At 36.7% G+C, this 19631-nt stretch overlaps 1 protein-coding gene across 8 annotated transcripts in view; it reads left to right on the top strand.

The window, feature by feature from the left end:
• LUC7L2 (LUC7 like 2, pre-mRNA splicing factor) overlaps positions 1-19631 on the top strand; it is a 52518-nt gene that overhangs the window by 19121 nt on the left and 13766 nt on the right. For 7 of the 8 annotated variants that reach the window (XM_080932346.1, XM_080932348.1, XM_080932345.1 and 4 more), the window contains 5 exons: positions 11535-11633; positions 15451-15561; positions 17082-17225; positions 18760-18936; positions 19476-19567. In XM_080932346.1, the coding sequence (XP_080788472.1) occupies positions 11535-11633; positions 15451-15561; positions 17082-17225; positions 18760-18936; positions 19476-19567 (623 nt within the window). Of the gene's footprint in view, positions 1-426; positions 540-11534; positions 11634-15450; positions 15562-17081; positions 17226-18759; positions 18937-19475; positions 19568-19631 lie in introns of those variants that run through there. The other variant, XM_080932352.1, reaches the window with a different exon arrangement.

Below are 19631 nucleotides of genomic sequence, written 5' to 3'. Positions count from 1 at the left end.
GCTGGGAATTGAACTCGGGACCTCTGGAAGAGCAGTCAGTGCTCTTAACTGCTGAGCCCACCAATCCATTTATAATCTATAATCTTTTATTTGTAGACTGCTTTTACATTTAAGTCATTTGCTTACTTATACTATGTGTAGTAGTACATTATATCTCTGTACCGAATGTGTGCCTGGTGTTTGGGAGGCCAGAAGAGGGTATTGGATCCTCTGGGATTGGAGTGTTAGACAGTTGTGAACTGCCATGTGTGTGCTGGGAGTCAAACTAAGGTCCACTGGAAGAGCAACCAGTACTCTTAATGCTAGACCATCTCTCTAGCCCCAGAGATTTTTTATTTGGTGTTATAAAAAATTAAATAATTAAATTTTTTACTTTTGTAATTTTTTATAGGTGTATGTTTTGGGGTATGTGTGCACATGTGGAAGGTAAAAGACAGCATCGGGTGTCTTCTTCAGAAACACCCTCCACGTTCTTGGTGATGGTGCACAGCCCACTTACCTGGCCTGGAGCTTATTGATAACGCCAAACCGACTGGCCAGTGAGTCCCAAGAATCCCCATGCTTATGTCCTCAGCCTTGATATTAATTACCATATCTGGTATTTTATATGGGTTTTGAGTGTGCAGGCTAGTTTATGTCAACTTGATACAAGCTAAGGTCAGTGAAGAGGAGAGAGCCTCTATTGAGGAAAAAAACCTTCATAAGTCCTGGGTTCTATAAAAAAGCAGTTTGAGCAGGCTGGTAAAGAATACCCATCTATGACCTCTATTCAGTCCCTGTCTCCAGGTTCTTGCTCTGCTTGGGTTCCTGTCCTGACTTTGTTCAATGATAAATAATGATATAGAAGCTAAGCCAAATAAACCCTTTGCTGTGAACAGACACCATGACCAAGGCAAGTCTTATAAAGGAAAACATTTATTTGGGGCTGGCTTACAGGTTCAGAGGTTCAGTCTATTATCACCAAGATGGGAACTTAACAGTGTCTAGGCACGCATGGCAATGGAAGAGCTGAGAGTTCTACATCTTTATCTCAAGGCTGCTAATGGAAGACTCACTTCTAGGCAGTTAGGGTGAGGTCTTATAGCCCACGCCCACAGTGACATACCTACTCCAACAAAGCCATACCTCCTAATAGTGCCACTTCCTAGCTTGAGTATATACAAATCATGACATTCCCCAAGTTGCTATTTGGTCGTGGTGTTTCATCAAGCAATAGTAACCTAAGACACTTGGGCTCATCCTCAGGTCCTTGTGCTTATAAATGGAGTACTTTTTATAAACTGAATTATCTCCCTAGCCACCAAAATGACTTTATTTAGTACATAAATTACCTTGTGATAAACTTAGAAAATAAAAGCAACCATTTTTATTTGTTTTTCTTTTATTGAGACAGGATATCATGTAACATTGCCTGTCTTTGAACTAGTTATATAGCCATGTGTAACCTTGAACATCATATCTTGTCTCCACCCAAGTTCAGGGTATTCTACTACACTTTTAAAACTTTTTTATATTGGATGTATTTTATGAGTGTTTTGCCTATACATATGTATATTTGTACTACCATGTTAGTCTGGTACCAGTTGAAGTCAGAAAAATGTGTTGGATCCCTTGAAAAATTGAAGTTACAGGTAAGCCACGTGTAAGTACTAGGAACAAGTGCTCTTAAGTACTGAACCATCTCTCAAGAAGTGTACATACCCTTCTAAACATTCTTGAACAACCCCTAAGCCTAAATGAGAAAAAAACACAATTGTGTGTGTTTGCATGATGTATGTGTTCTTCATATGTATAGAGATCAGAGGATAACTTACAGGAGTCAGTTTTTTCTTCTACCATTTAGATTTCAGACGTTTGGGAGCTGTTTTGCCTGAGGGTGCTGGGGATCTAATTTGGTTACTCTGGAAGAGAAGCCAGTTCTCTTAAGCACTAAGTCTTGCCGTGCCTTGCCTTCCCCTCTCCTACCCTCCCCTCCCCTCTCCCCTCTCATTATTCTCTAGTTTTTTTGGAAGACAGGATCTATTGTACTCACCCCAAGCTGATCTCAAACTTCCTTTGTATTGGAGGATGACTTTGAATTTCTGATCATTTAGTCTATCTCCCTAACAAGCATGGTAACAGCTGTTTTTTGTTTTTTGTTTTTTTTTTTTTTTTTTTTTGTAGTGCTGGAGATAACTGGGTATTAGACAAATTTAAAAACTTAAGATAGTTTCTATTGCTGTGAAGAGATAACCATGATCAAGGTAACGCCTATAAAGGGCTTGCTTATAGGGTTTTTTTTTTTTAATGTATATGAGCACATAAATGTATATGAAGACATCTGGTAGCTGTCTTCAGACACCAGAATAAGGCACTGGATACCATTACAGGTGGTTGCTGGTAATTGAATTCAGGACTCTGGAAGAAAAGTTAGTACTCTTAACCACTGAGCCATCTTTCCGGCCCCTTGCCTATAGTTTTAAGAAGGTTAATTTATTATCGTCATAGCAAGTAGACAGGCCAGAAGGTATGGTGCTGGAGTGGTTGCTGAGAGCTTCATGTACATTGTGCTCCACCCACAGGCAGAGAAAGAAACTGACAGGTGGTCTGCCTTCAGGCTTTTGAAACCTAGCCTACTTCACTGCCATTCAATCCACTTTAGGTGTCTGTATCAACCTTAGAAGTGGTATAGTAGCCTCATGGGTTTGGGGCTTGAGGAAGTGGGTAAACTGTATGTAGCAGGTCAAAACTCCCAGTTAGCTGATCAGTAAAATACTTAGCCTCTCCCTTTCCCCTGTACCCTCTATATCATTTTAAAGAGATTGTTTGAGTTTATAACTTAATGCTCTTAAAAGTCTAAGAAAACTGTTCTTTGAGGCTCTTGATTGAAAACATAGGATAAAGTTACAAATGCACCATTAATTGTAGAATAAATCAAACACATGCTAATAAGGACTTGAAATAGTTCTTTCAAATATACATATAGTTGATTAGCTACAAACATCAAGTACTTTGAGGTTCTCCATTCAGATATTTTAAAAAATACAGTGCAAAAAGAATGAGTTGATAAAATCCTTTGGGGGTGGGGTGGGGGGGGGACATTCTCACTATATAGACCAGCCTGGCCTTAAATTGACATTGATTCATCTGCCTTTGTTTCTCAAGTGTTGAGATTAATGGTATTTATCATCACTCCCAGCCAGCCCACTAAAAAGTAATAAATCCTACTCATTAAGAGAAATTTGGTTTTGTGGGAATTCATACTGGCATTAAATCTAGGGCCTTTTCCAGGCATGCAGGGAAAAACACTCTATACTGAGCTGCATGCCTAATCCTCTGCATTATTTTTATTTTGAGAAAAAGATCACAGTTTTCTCAAATTTTCTGCCCTTGAATTTACTCTGTTGCCCAGACAGGATTTGTTCTTAAAATTGTTCTTAAAAATCCTTCCGTCCTCAGAAAAGCTGAGATGATTGGTCTGGCCAACCAAGTCCAACTGAGATAACTTTTAAGGGGCTGGAGTGGTGACTTAGTGCCTAAGAGTTTTGACTGTGCTTCCAGAGGATTTGGATTTAATCTCTAACATCCACATGGCAGCTCACAACACTCTTAATTCCAGTCCTAGGAGACCCAACACCTTCTGTCCTCTGCATTGCGTATGAGGCACTGCATACATTTGGTTTACTAGTAGGCAGGCTACACCTGCTCCCTGCACAAAAAAATTTTTAAAGAAAAATACCTTTAAAAAGCAGTGTTATATTTGACCCATATAGAATTAATAGCCTCTTGAGTGGGTGTAGTAACACATTCCTATAATTTTTCTTTTTCTTTTTCTTTTTCTTTTTTTTTTAGGATTTACTTTTACTTATGTTTAAGTGTGTGGACATTTGCACATAAGTGCATCAGATTTCCTGGAGTTGTAAATGGTTGGGAGCCACTTGATGTTGATGCTGGGAATTCAGTTAATTTGGAAGACCAACAAATGTTTTTAACAATTAACCCATCGTCTAATTCTCCATTCCTGTAATTTTAATATTCCAGAGGATTGAAAGTTTGGGAATAGCCTGGGCTTCATACCATGTTCCAGGGCACCCAGGACTACAAGAGGAGACTGGGCTTCAATTTTTTTCCCTTTTGACCATTTGTCTTAGGGTTTTATTGCTGTGAACAGACACCACAACCAAGGCAAGTTTTATAAAGGATAGCATTTAATTGGGGCTGGCTTACACGTTCAGACGTTCAACCCACTTATCATCAAGGTGGGAAGCATCACAGCATGCAGGCAGACATAGTGTTGGAGGAGCCAAGAGTTCTAGGTCTTCATCTGAAGGCTGCTAGCAGAATACTGGCTCTCAGGCAGCTAGGATGAGGGTCTTCTAGTCCACACTCACAGTGACCACACCTTTAATAGTGCCACTCCCTGGGGCAAGCATATACAAATCATCACAACCATCTAATATAATATCTTATGAAGAAAATTGGAAAAAAAATTGAGAGAAGGGATTTATCTAGGTTAGTAAGAGTTTAATGAAAAAAGTAAAACAAACTCACAGTGTTTGTTTTTATTAATGTTATCTGTAGCCATGAATGGTGGGTGATATATGCTCATGATTCTAACACTGAGGAGGTTGAGACAGATGAATCAGTCGTTCAAGCTTAGACAGGGTCCATGAGACCTTGTTTTTCCAAAAAAGGGGGGGGGATCTTTGAAGTCCTACCAGCATATATAAAACAATGTAATTGTATAATTGAAATATTAACAATTTTATTGTTTAAGAGTCTCACTGTGTGGCTTTCGCCGTCCTGGAATTTGATATGCAAAACAGGCTGATCTGGAAGCTGTATTAGTTTTCCTGCTAGGATTATGGTTGCATGCCACCACACTCAGGTCATATATTATTTCTGCATTAAAAACTTGTGCTGTTTTTCCCTGTTTCATATATAGTGTCAAGTAAATCCTTGTCCTCCCTATTACCAGAATAAGTCAGTGGACTTATTATCATTACTTTTCTTTCATAGTATGTTTTTCATTTTTCATCTTTTTTCTCTACCTAGAATAGCCATTGTCTATGAATTTGTAACTTGTCAAGCTTATACGTGATTGCCTTAGCATAGTAGTTTAGCTTCTGAGTCCCTCTATGATACCTGTACTCTGTACTACTTGAATAGCCATGTGTAGTATTTTTCCAGTCTTTGAGGGGCAAGATGAATTTTAGTCTTTTCAAGCTACCTTTGCATTTCTCAGGTCAGATACAAAACTATAACCATAGTCTTTAAATGCTATGATCTGTAGGGCAAGGTGGCACACACATCTTTAGTTCCAGCCTTGGGAGGCAGAGGCAGGCAGATCTCTTGAGTCTGTAGAGTAAATTAAAAGATTACAAGGCATCCAGGGCTATGTAGAGACACCCTGCCTCTAAATAAGTAATAAATATTTAAAAAATAAAATGCTAAGATATGAGCATGGTGGTACTGCCTTGCCTGTACTGACAGCACTTGCGAAGTTAAGACTTTTGAGACCAGTTTGAACTTTATAGTGAGACTGTGTCTTGTAAACAAACGTGAAAGTAAATTGTGAAGGGTAGAAAAACAGGACTGTGGTTACTGTTCGCCTTCACATATGCTCTTTTTTTTTTTTTTAAAACAGATACTCATTTTTAACATTGGTAATTTGCTGTTAAGTTAGCCTTGCTTAGGTGGATGGTCCCATACCCATGTATGTACCATGGAATGGAAAGGAGGGAAGTTCTGGAAATAAAAGGGGAATAGGAGAAATGGGGTTGGATATGATTAAGATAAATTTTTTATATATTATAAATTTTTTATGTATAAGATTGTCAAAGAATAAAAAGTCTTTTTAAAACTATATAAAATTATTTTTGAATGTTAGGATTGGAATTTGTAGGGGAAAATCTTTAAGAAGTAGTGGTGTAATTGAATGAAATTCAAACCTACCACTTGTTATTTTGAAACTCGCTCTTTGCATGTCATGTTACAGTTTCTCTCACTTTAAGCTGAGTTTTGAAGCAAGCATTCAATTTGGATGGTAAGGGATTTTACAGATACAATAAAGGAAGGGACTGAGGGCTCAAAATTCAAGGGCAAGATGTTTTTGGTTTGTACTTTAGAGAATAGTGTTGCTTAGCAGTGGTAGCTGGAAAGCTGTGTGAGTGTAGTTTGTCTCTGTCACCTTGTTTTGAGAGTTATCTTCTATAGATTACTTGCTGTGCTTGTACGTTACCTACATTATCATTTCCCACATTTAAGTGTCTTTGATTCTTTCTTTTGAAAATTTTAGAATACAAGAAGATAAACTAAAATTTTAAATTAATAAAAAGTATAAATAACTTAGATTGTAGGTCCCTTAAATTTATAAAAACCATGTATAATTTAATTTTTTGCTAATTTAGTTTTTGAGACAGGGTCTCTTATATAGTCTTGATTGTCCTGGAACTCACTATGTAGAGTTAGGCTGTCTTTGAACTCACTGGGATCTTCCTGCCTCTTCCTTCATAGTGGTGGGATTAAAGATGTGTGTTACCATATTCTACATATGTATGATGTCTTATAATAGGATTTATTTTTGTATTTTATCCAATATTTATTATTATCAGTAACTTGTTTTCAGTTTTGGTGTACAGTATCTCAGTAAAATCCTATGTTTCTGTACATCTGTAGTTATAATTGGATCTGTTACTGTTCCTAGTTTGTTTCAGTGGTGTTTGTATGTGTGTGTGTATACATACATTAATAAACTCGAGTTTGAGGACATTCAGGGCTAACCAGAGCAACCTTATTTCCAAAACCTTTAGTCAGCACAGCAGCATGGAAGGTAGGCAGCTGTCCAGCTATTGTGCTGCCTAAGGCATAGCATAAATGTGAAGGCTGTATACATCTTTCATCTGGGAACATAAATGGTCAAAGGTGAAGAAGAAGCTTGGATTTTTAATATTTATTTCTACAACAAACAGCAACAACAAAATTACAGAGAGTTCAAATGTCTCATGAACCTCCCACCCCACACCCTATTTCTCGATAGCATCCCCTAGCCAGTTGCTTGCATTAAAGTTGTGTAGCTAGGCTGGCTTTGAACTTGATGAGCACCATGCCCATCATACCACTAGCTTTGTAATGTAATTGTAAAGCACACACAGGTAAGGAACTTAGCTTATGTCTTTTTGCCATCTCTCTCTTTCCCACTTGTCAAGAATGTGTGAAAAATTTAAATTTGCATTGTGAACCATTTGGTAAAAGAGTGTTTTGTTGATTTTCCCCCCCCTTTTCCAAGACAGTTGCTCTTTGTAGCCCTGGCTCTCCTGGAACTCTAGAGCTAGGCTGACCTTGAACTCTCAGCCTCCAAAATGATAAAATTAAGTGAATGTGCCGCTACACCTAGCAAGAGAACGTAATTTTTAGGGCCTGTGTTAGCCAGTAGCCCTGGTTGACCTTTATCTTTCTGTTTCAGTCTTCCTAATACTAATTTTACAGGCTTGGACTACTAGGCACATGGGAAGAAACATGGGTCTTGATCTTTTAAAATTTATTATTTTTAAATTTTTATACATGGGTGTTTTGCCTCCATACCTGTATTTACCACATGCGTGTCTGGTGCCCTTCAAGACTAGAAGAAGGCATTGGGATCCCCTGGAATTATTAGAGTTACAGACTGTTGTAAGCCACTATGTAGGTCTTAGGAATTGAACTTTGTTCCTGGAAAAGCTACTAGTTCTTTTAACCCCTGAACCACCTTTCTAGCCCCAGATCATGGTTTTTAATAGTTGTATGTTCCAACAAACTCTGGTAGAGAGGCTCTTAAAATATTTCTATTTTCTAAGTCAGAAAATGAAATTGTTACAGCTTATATCTGTGTATCTTTGTGTAGGCTTTATTCCTCGAGTTCTTAGAATTGCCTAGTCAGGCCAAAAGTATTTAATAGTAATGATTTGGGAAACATGGATAGTGTAAAACATGATTTGTAGAGAGAAAAACAGAAATAGACCATTTTTTCTTAAGCTTAGAGTACATTTGGAATGATAATAACAACTTTCAGAAATTAAAAAATTAACAGCACTTAATAGAGTCTACTTTGTTAAACAGAACTGTAGACTGTTGAGGAATTTTAAAGAGGAATTATTAGGATCAGAGATAATTTGTCAACAAATTTGAAATGGAAAAATGAAATGTGGAGCTGAATTTTTGCCACTTTTAATTTTTATGTCTGTTACAATACCTGAAATAAACTTGTGGAAAATTTAATGAAGTAAATTATTAATTAAATTTTAAAGAAACTCTTCTTGATCATAGTAGTTAACCAAACATTATTTACTTTATTTATAAAGAGAAGTACCACCGGCAACAGCCATTGTGTTTTCCAAAAACTTGGTTTTGGAAGCACTAGTGCTCCATTTATGTGGTGTCTGGATGGAGCTTAAGAGGAGCAAAGGTGCTGGAGAATTGTTTTGATACTCTGTGTATTTCTATCATAGTTTCCTCTGTAGTGGTTCTTAATTATTTAGGAGACTAGGTCTTGGAAATTGTTAACCAAGGTAGGTTTTCCCTTATATTTACAAGGGCAGAAGTTGTTGGGAGTTTCCTTTTGGACTTTTTTTTTTTTTTTAATTACTATGTCTGATACCATGTCAAAGCAGATAACTTTGTCATGGTGATATGGAAGGAGGTAAACAAAGAAACTGTCTTGTAATACCTGTTTTCCTGTTAAGTTCCTGGAGAAAAGAAGTTGACGCTGAAGATAAATAAAAGACACCTCATTATAGCTAATTTTAGAAGAACACAAATAAAGTGAAGAAACCTTTTAAGACTAGTTTTAGTTACCTTGTGTTTTTGCTGTTGATTTTGGGTTTTGCTTTTAACTGGGGACCAAATTCAGAGCCTTGTATTTGCTAAGTGCTCTACCACTGAGCTGAGTTCCCATTCCAGAAGGCTTGCTTTAAGAATAAACTCTGGTCTGGTAAAGATGGCTTCATGGATAAAAGTACAAGCTTGGCAACCAGAGTTCCATTCTTAGAACTCATGTAAAATAAATGTAGGAGGAAGGAACAAACATACTGTACAAGAGGTTTTGGGTTTTTTTTTTTTTTTTGTTTTGTTTTGTTTTTGTTTTTGTTTCTTTTCCCCCCACCACCACAGGCCCTGTGACACCTACACCCACACAGGGCCTGTGGTGGTGGGGGGAAAAGAAACAAACAAAAACAAAACAAACAAAAAAAAAAACCACCCCAAAACCTCTTGCACACACCATGCATACACAAGCAATAATAATGAATGAAAAAAATCGAGCAAATTCTGACATAAGCATATTTTGAAAGATGAGTAGTTGAGACCAGGTATTTTAATACTAAAACACGCATAAAAGTCAGACAAAGATGAAATCAGAGAAGAGAAAATCAGGATGTAAAGTTAATTATCAATGTATTCATTAAAAACCAGAAATATTCATTAAAACTGGAGAGATGGCTCAGTGGTTAAGAGCAACTGTTCTTCCAGAGGTCCTGAGTTCGATTCCCAGCAACCACACGGTGGCTCACAACCATCTGTCATGGGATCTGATGCCCTCTTCTGGTATGTCTGAAGACAGCTTCAGTGTACTTATATGTAATAAGTAAATAAATCTTAAAAAAAACAAAACAAATAGTTTTGTTATGAGATTGTAAAGTACAATTTTAGATTACATAGATTAATCTTAGTCGTGTCATACTGTAAAACATTCTTATTTGTGTGTGTTTATAATATTTTAGGTATGTGTGTGTGCCAGGTGTGCAAGTGACTGTGAGCTATAGTTACAGGCCATTGTAAATTGCCTGACATGAATGCTGGGAACTTAACTGGAGTACTCTGGAAGAAGAGCAAGTGTTCTAAACAGCTGAGCCATTTTTCTAGCCTCTTAGCTTAATTTTTTGAGACAGTGTTTTGTTATGTAGTCTAAGAACCCCAACTGGAGATCATTCTACCTCAGCTTCCTAAGTGCTAGGATTACAGGTGTCATGTTTAGAGCTGGTTTGAATGCATAAAGTGCTTCCTCTGCCTTTTAACCCTGGGGTTAAAGGCTCATACCGTCACACCAAACCTTGACTACTTTTACAGTTTCTATAGCTCCCTGCTCATACCTATTTGTAAATTTTTATAAATACAAGGTATGATTACTTAAACTTTATCTACTCTATATTCTTAAATTTTTTCAAAGACTTTAGTTAATATACATTTTTTGGTTTGGGATATTATGCAAAATGATTGTTCCATATATTTTGTTTCATACATATGTAGGTTATTGGCAAATAAAGCAAGGTTGGCTAAGTAATTTTAGCTTCTGAATGTACAGGTGAGGCTCAGACTGCTGGAGAAGATAATCTAATACTGTTCTCTTTTAGAAATTTGTTTTGTTAGCTGTTTTTTGCTTTGGATGTAGGAGGGAGACACTGACTGATTACTGGCCCCTAACTTGCAATCTTCCTGTTTCATTGTTTGAAATGCTGTGATTGCAAGAATGTTCCACTAAATGTGTTTGTAAAAGTACTATGATTCTGCTTCCTCCACACCTGCCTCTCCCATCCCTCCTTCCCTCACCTGATTTTTCTTGTTTGTCTGCTATGAGACCCTGTAGCATGAGACTTTTTAAGATTTTTACTTTGTGAGTATTTTATCTGCATGTATATCTGTGTATATGTGCCAGGTGCTGGATGAGGGTGTCATAGCCAGTAGAGAGTGTCAAACCCCCTTTAACTGTAGTTGCAGATCATTGTTAGCTGCCAAGTAGGTGCTGAGAATGGAACCAGGTCCTGTGAAAGAGCAACCAGTGTTCTTTCTTAGCCCCTTTGAGCCATCACTCCAGCCCCAGCCTGAGATTCTTGAGGTCATAGGATTATGGACAATTGCTTCGTTGTTTCCTACTCTTCAGATTCATTTTAAATGCTTCCTTATGAGAAACATTTTTCTTGGGCTAATGCGATGGCTCAGTGACAATCTAAAGTTCAAATCCCCAGGACTGGTAGAAGGAGGGAACCAATTGTTACATGTTGATCTCTGTCCTCCACATTTGCACCATGGTAAGGGTCTGTGCATATGAACAAAGAAAATCAAGTGTAATAAAACAAGAAAGGCTTACCTAATTCCAAAAAGACTCCAATAGTATTATTAAGAATCATAGTTTCATTACCCTTCTACCATTTTTTAGTTTGTGCTTTCTTTTCCCCTGAGATTTCCTCTTGAGCCCAGGCTGATCTTGAATTTGCTATGTTTCTGGCCTTGAGTTTCCAACCCTCCTACTTCTGTCTACACATCACTGATATTATAGGTCTGTACCACCACCTTAAGTTTATGGAGAGATAGGAATTGAACCCAGGACTTTCTGTATGCACTCAGCAACCAATTTACCTTCTCAGCTCTAATTGTCTGAAATTTTATATTTTGAAAGGTTCATTAAATGAAGAAGTGTATGACTTCTTCACTGTATTACTTAGTATATATTCTGAAGAGAATTGTGATAGTGATGAATTTTAAAATACATATTTCTAATATATTGTCTTTATTTTCTTTCCTAGAGAATGGATCTTGGAGAATGCTTAAAAGTCCATGACCTGGCTTTAAGAGCAGATTATGAAATTGCATCCAAAGAACAAGACTTTTTCTTTGAACTTGATGTATGTGGTTTTGCTTTCATGTTTCATTGTCTCTTGCAGTAGAATATTTTGGACATTAACTAGTGCCTCTTAGTAGGGAAGATTTCAGAATATATCTTTGTGATTGTATGAGTATCAGTACTACACACTGCCCCAGTGTGAGTACTGAGATGAAACCTAAGGCCTCATACAGAGCAGACAAGTACTTTATCACTGATCTAATCCTAACTCCCATTTTTCAATATATGAGATTGAGTACTTATGAGAATAGATAAAAGACCTTACTCAGAATAGGCAAGCACTTAATCTCCAGATATCTTGCAGCCTAGGGACTATGTTGGCCATCGCGCGCATGCTCGTACACACACACACACACACACACACACACACCCTCTCCTAGGTTTTTCTGTGCAGCTCTGGTTGTCCACACACACACACACACACACACACACACACACACACACACACACACACACACACACACACACCCTCTCCTAGGTTTTTCTGTGCAGCTCTGGTTGTCCTGGAGGTTGGTTTTGAACTTGAAGATCCACCTGCCTCTGCCTCCAAAGTGCTGGGATTAAAAGAGTGTGCCACCAACATTTCCTGTGTGCAATGCCCCCCCCCCCCCCCCAGCCCCAATGGTTTTTCAAGACCGGATTTTTTAGCTCAAATTGTCATGGAACTAGCTCTGTAGATCAGGCTGGCTTTGAATTCAGAGATCCACTTGCCTTTGCCTCCAAAGTTATGAGATTAAAAGGCATGCTTCACCTTACAACCTCCCAACTTGGTACCATGTTTTTAATGTAAAGTAATAAAAGAAATAGAAAATACTGTTTAGGTATTCACAAGTTACAATGTGACTTAATATCTTTTCTTTTTAAAAATAGAAGACTTTCTTGCTGTGTGGTTGTGGGGCACACCTTAACCTTAGCATGGGGGAGACGGAGGCAGGCAAATCTTAAGTTCTAAGGCCAGCCTGGTCTACAGAGGAATGAGGTCCAGATAACCAAGGTGAAACAAAGAAACCCTGCCTCAAAAGCAAAACACAACACGCCCCCCTCAAAAAAAAAAAAAAAAAAGGAGGAAGAAGACAAAAGAAAAATTTTTTGTATAGAGATAGAGAAACATGGGGCTGAAAAGCTGGATTGTGGTTAAAAGCATTCATATTTTGGCTCACAGGCGTAATTTCAGTTCTGGGAGATTTGATGCCCTCTTCTGATGTCTGTACAAGACACTATGCATACACATGGTACCCATAGATTTGTTCAGGCAAAGCATTTATGTATATGAAATAAATACCTTAAAAATAGAGAAATTAAATTATACAATATCTTATCCTTTAAACTTTTCACATTTTTATGAAATACATGTACGTAAGACATAGTGGTCAATAAAAATCTTCTGCTCTTTATAAGTAAAATTTGGTGATATTTAGTTGCAGCTAGCAGTACATAGGTCCTGCTGTCTATAGAAATACCTTTAATACTGTTTGGGCATAAGTTACAAGGAAATCTTACCATCACTTGAACATTGTTGAATATTGTACTGCTGTGAAGAAGACGCCATGACCAAGGCAACTCATAACGACAACATTAATTAGGGCTGGCTTATACATTCAGAGGTTTAGTCCATTGTCATCATGCTGGGAACATGGTAGCATCCAGGCAGGCATGGTGCAAGCAAAGCTGAGAGTTCTACATCTTCATCTGAAGGCTGCTAGTGAAAGACTTGACATCTAGGCAGCTAGGGTGAGGTTCTTAAGACCATACCCTCGGTGACATACCTACTCCAACAAGGCCTCTTAATAGTGCCACTCCTTGGGCCAAGCATATATAAACCATCACAGATATTGACGTTAATTTCAGGCTTTTTGCATTATTGGTAAAAAGTACTTAAGCCAAAGGTAATTTTTGTAGAGTATGCTCAATTGCTCTTTGTTAAGATTTTAGCTATTTTAAGTAATATATTGGATTTCCCCTTGTTTGCTGCACAGTGTTCTCAAGACTTAAAGGTGAATGTGCTTATTGTATTTAAGATCATATATTGTGCATGCCTGTGTTTTCCAAGTTGGCTAAACCTGAGTATTGCCATCTTTCTAGATGCCTTATATTAACTTTTTACAAATCATGAAAGTTGGCCCCTTGTGTATAGTGTAAATATATTTTTCTATTTAGTTTTTACTTCGATGACTTTGCCTTTAGATTGTATTTAATACCTATTTTATCAATTTGAAAAATCTTTCAATTTTGATCTGAAAGTAGTTCTTACCTACTTTTTTTACTTATGAATACTTTTATGTATTTATTTTCAGTTTTTAGATTGTGTGTGTGTGTGTGTGTTTTGTATGCCCACACAGGAGAGTCTTTGAGTATATGTTCACCAGGTGCATATCTGGTATCCATGGAGCATCAGATAATCTGGTAGTTACAGATGGTTTTGAGCTGCATGTGGATGCTGTGAATCAAACCCAGGTGTTTTACAAGAAAAGCAAGTGCTGAGCTATATCTATAGGCCTGTGAGGTCTTAATTTTAATTTCTTTTTTACATCTTGGGTTTATTCTGATATTAAAAAACAGGCAGCCAAAATAAAAATAGTTCCTTTGTAGAACCAATATTTTTTGATAAGTTAATTGTTATTTTTACTACTTTAGGTTACCATCTTTGATTTTATATAAAGAAATAAAAGATTTGTATTGTGATTTAACTTTGTGGAATTTTTTTGTCTTATTTTTAAGTTCAACGTGTATACAATAAATTTCTATCTTTAGCTGATGACATTAGTTTTCTATTGGTGTGTCAGGACCAAAGTAACTTACTTCGATATAAAGTTCCAGAAGAATAATAGTTTATTCAACTATGGTAGTAAGCAAGTGAGAGAATTAACTGGCTATGCCTTTTGAAACCTCAAAGTCTGGCCTAGTGGCATGCTTCTTGCATTAAGGCCACACCTCTTAAATCTATTTAAACAAAACTACCAACTATGGACCAAGTCTGCAAGTGCTTGAGTATATGATGAATATCTCATTCAAACCACTACAGTTTAACATTTGTTTTTAAATTTTCTCTTTTTCCTCTGATTTTTGGAGAGAGACTTTCTCTTTGTAGCCCTGGCTGTCTTGGAATTAGCTATGTAGTGTAGGCCAGCCCTGAACTCAGATTTGCCAGCCTTTGCCTCTCAAGAGCTGAGATTAAAGGTGTGGGCCATCATGACTAGCTTTAACATTTACTTTTAAGTAAACTGTCTGTGGCCAAAGATTAGCCTTTAGGAATTGGTTCTTTTTTATGTATCCTGAAGAAGTAATGTTAAGTCTTTAGATCAAGTTATCTTGGCATGGTTGAGACATTTTCTTAGTTGTATTGCTTTGGTTGACTTGACACATGTTATGTCATTCAAGCTCCTCTTCAGCTTGCCATTCTTTCAGTGTCTCAAGTACTGAGATTATAGGGCTGTCCTCGTCCTTCTAAATTGTTACTGTTTGGCTTTTGTCTTTTTATATGATACCATAAGAATGAAACTTTTTATTATTGTTTTGAGGGTTTTGTTTTGTTTTGTTTTGGTTCTCTTTTCTGAACTTTATTTTTCAGAATTGCTTGAAACCCAGAGCTTCACACATGCTCCATCCCTAACCCATGTCATCAGCCCTGTGATTTTCTTTTTAAGGAGGAGGGGCTGCAGAGGAGTGTTGACAATTTATCTCAGGGCTTCCTATGTGATAGAAAAGTATTTCTGTACTTAGTTAGGGCTTCTTCCTCTACCCAGAATATATTGTTTTGTAAAGATTGTTCAGGATAACATTGATTTGTGGCAGTAATTGTTTTATATTAAATTTTCTAGGCCATGGATCATTTGCAGTCATTCATTGCAGATTGTGATAGAAGAACGGAAGTGTCTAAGAAAAGATTAGCAGAAACTCAGGAAGAGATAAGTGCTGAAGTGGCAGCGAAGGTAAGAATTTCATTAGTTCAAAGTATCAGGGTTTTTTTGTTGTTGTTTGTTGGTTTTATTTGGTTTTATTGTTTATTATCTAGATAGGGAACTCTCTTTGTATTCCTTTTCTGGCTGTGCTGGTGCTCACTTTGTAGACCATACTGGATTCAGACTCACAGAGTCTTTTTGATTTTCTTTTGGTGTTTTTAAGACCGTGTCTCACTGTGTAACCCTAGCTGGCTTAGAGCATACCTCATAGACCAAGTTGGTCTTGAACTTAGACAAATCTACCTGCCTTTGCCTCAGAATGCTAAGGAATGGGTCACTATGCCAGGCTTACTCCAACTTTTTGATTACTGATAAGTAATCTATAGAATTGTTTTTACCTACACAAGTGTTAACAACTAATAAAAACAATATAACAAAGTAACATTGATAATTATATATTACTCAGAATTTGTGAGTCATACATGTGCTCATTTGCATACATGTATCATTCCATCATTTAAAAAAATATATAAACCTTTCGTTTTCCTCATTTTGGTTTCTTGAGGCAGGATCTCTACCCTTGATTGTCCTGGAACACACTGTGTAGACCAGACTAGTCTTGGTTGAATTCACTTGAGATCTACCTGCTTCTGCCAAGACTTATTTTTATGTGCTTGACTGTTTCACTTTGATATGTGTATATGTATGTGTGTATATACACACACACACATACACATATGTACAGTATATGCATGCCTTGAGCCATGTACATGCCTTAGTCTGTGAGGAAAGAAATGTCTTAGATTGGGGACACTTTAAGAGGTAACTATTATTGGCACACTAATTTGTCAAGATTAGATATTTCTGGGATCTGGAGAGATGGCTCAGTGGTTCAGAGCGCTGGCTGCTCTTCCAGAGGACCTGAGTTCAATTCTCAGCACCTTCATGGTACTTCACAACCATTTTAAAGAGATCTGATGCCTTCTTCTGGCTTACAGGTGTACCCATACAGAAAATAAACAAAAGTAAATAAATAAATAAACAAATTTAAAAGAATGCTTATGCTTAAGGAAAAAATAGTTTCTTGGTATTTTTTTTGTTTTTTGTTTTTTAAGATTAGATGTTTCTATTAATTTAAAATCATCCAAATATGGTGATTTATAATTGTGTTAGGGAAGCACAGGAAGGAAGATTGGGAATGGCGTCCAACTTGGTCTGTGGCAAGATTCCTGTCTTGCTTCATAAATGGATCTTTTACGAGTCTCTAAAATACCTTGTGTATGGTCCTTTGCCTTCTTTTTTTTTTTTTTTTTAAATATTTATGTGCGTTTTGCCTTCTGAGTATCACATGGGGTCCTAGTGCCTCCAAAGGCCAAAATAGGACTTTGGATCTCCTGGAACTGGAATTTCAGATGGTTATTAGCTGTAGTGTAGATGCTAGGAATTGAAACCAGGTTTTCTAGAAGAGCAGCCTGTAATCTTAACTGCTGAGCCATCTCTCCAGTCCTCCTTCGTTTTCATTCATGGTCTTTTGTTGATGGTTTTTCTAGGCAGAACGTGTTCATGAGTTAAATGAGGAAATAGGCAAGTTGTTGGCCAAAGTGGAACAACTAGGAGCTGAAGGAAACGTGGAAGAATCTCAGAAAGTCATGGATGAAGTAGAGAAAGCACGGGCAAAAAAAAGAGAAGCAGAGGTAAAATTCCTTTTTTCTTATAATTTTTTTTCTTTTTGTTTGTTTTGTTTTGAGGTAAGGTCTTATTGTGAGACCCAATTATTTTGGAAAGAGATAAATTTTCAATAGTGGTAAAATGTTAGTGTCTGTACTTTAGAATATATATTTCACTCAAAATTATTGAAAATTTTATTAAAGGAAATTAATTCATTTTAGAAATACTTAGGCAGTTGCTGTTTACTGTTGGGTTCTGTTTCAAAATGTTTTTTGGACAATTGGAAGTGTTACTATATTGAAATTTATAACTCATAAATGTAATTAAACTAGTTAACCACATAAAACAAGCATACCTGTATACACTGTGCTACCTAATCTTTTCCACAGTTTTTTTACTTACTATAGCAGTACAATATGCTATTTTATAGCACAGGTCAATAATCTTACGTAATATAAACAAATTGTTTTAATTGGTACACCATACCCCCTTGTGGTTGTTTAAAAGTTAATGGACCTCATAGGCTCCTAGTGAGTGGCACTATTAGGAGGTGTGGCCGTGCGGGGTGGTAGTGTTCGAAGACTATGGATGGGCTTTGAGGTCTCAGATGCTCAAATTATGCTCAGGTATTTGGCTTACATGCTCTTCCTCCTACTTCAAAATCCAGATGCCTCTTAGCTATCTCTTTAGAGTAATTTATGCCCAAATACTGCCGTGTTTCAAATCATGATGATAATGAACTAATCTTCTGAACTATAAGGCAGCCCCAATTTTTTTTTTTTTTTTATAAGAGTTGCTGTGGTCATGGTGTCTCTTCAAAAACAAAAGAAACCTAAAAAAATTTTTTAACTTCTTAAATCAAGAATTTAAAATATTTTGATTTTTAAAAGTACAGATCTGCAGATGAAGTTGCTCATAACTATAATTCCGGCAGTTGGGAAGCTGAGCAAGAGGATCATAGATTTACTGAGACCCTGTCTTGAAAGAAAGAAAATTAAGCCTTATCATTCAAACCTCTTTGGAGTACATTCTATTTTTTCTTCTATCTGCTCAAGTATTTCTGCTGTTCCATTTTATGTACTAGTGTGGAAAAGCAGAATAGAAGGAAGCAATTTTAGTACCTTCAGCATATTTGTATGTTTTAATGTTGGTATTCAGTACAGGAAGGAAACATTTAGGTAAAACAGGATAAAAGGGAAATTTTGTCATTACTCTTTATAACACGCATGTAATACCCATACCACAGTCATGACTTTTAAGACATCTAAAAATATTAACTTGAGGGGGAAAAAGGTGTATTAAGAATACCAATGTGTATTAAGAATACCTTGTAAATGAAATGTATGAGTACAGGTCATCTGCATCCTGATGAAGATAACCTTTTATCCGTTGTCTTAGCATTATAGGGAGGTGCTGAGTAAAAGATAGGCAATATCTTGACCTCCGACGGAGCTGTTTCTCAAAGGACTTACTATAACACATTTTATTTAAATATAGTATATTTTCTTACATTGTTTTAAGGACATTTATGTGAACATTGTTTTTCTCAATTTTGTTTAGGAAGTTTATCGGAATTCTATGCCAGCTTCCAGCTTTCAACAGCAGAAACTTCGTGTCTGTGAAGTCTGTTCTGCATATTTAGGTCTTCATGATAATGACAGACGACTTGCTGATCATTTTGGGGGTAAATTGCACCTGGGATTTATTGAAATAAGAGAGAAGCTTGAAGAATTAAAGGTACGTTTTTAAAATTAATGCCCTTCACTTTATCCTGGGTAACCTGATTCTTTTGGTCTATCAGTTTTCTTTTGCTTTCATTGTAAGGTTTCATTGTGCAGTTCTGGCTGATCTTCAACTACTGGTAGTCCTCTTTTCTCAGCCTCCCTGTATTATAATTAGTTAGGTTTTGAATAATACTGTTTATTCTGATTTGGCAGTATTGAGACTCTGTTTACAATGTAGTATAATACTCTTTATTAATTAAATTATTAAATGTCATTATGGAATGATGTGGATGTGAACTGAGGTCAGCGGTATACTTGCTTTTCCTGATTGTAAAAAAAAAAAAAAACAAATCACAGTGAAACATGAAGTTTTGCATGTTTTCTACAATTCTGGAAGACCAGCTTGGAAGTCTGATAATTGTAGTAACTGACAAAATTTTAAATTATATTAATGTTAATTGTACTATGTAAGAAACCACATATGGTTTAAGATAAAGACAATTAAGGGATTTGCCCAGTAAGTTTACAACTAATTTTGTAATTGTTTTAAAGAGAGTTGTAGCTGAGAAGCAGGAGAAAAGAAACCAGGAACGTCTGAAACGAAGAGAGGAGAGGGAGAGAGAAGAACGGGAGAAACTGAGGAGGTTTGTACCGAGTTAGAAGTAGTGCTTATCTTTGAAGCTCAAGTTCACAGCCTGAATGAGATAG

Source organism: Micromys minutus, assembly GCF_963924665.1.
Source record: "Micromys minutus genome assembly, chromosome: 18".
Classification (NCBI taxonomy): domain Eukaryota; kingdom Metazoa; phylum Chordata; class Mammalia; order Rodentia; family Muridae; genus Micromys; species Micromys minutus.
This window is presented reverse-complemented; position numbering and strand designations above follow the sequence as displayed.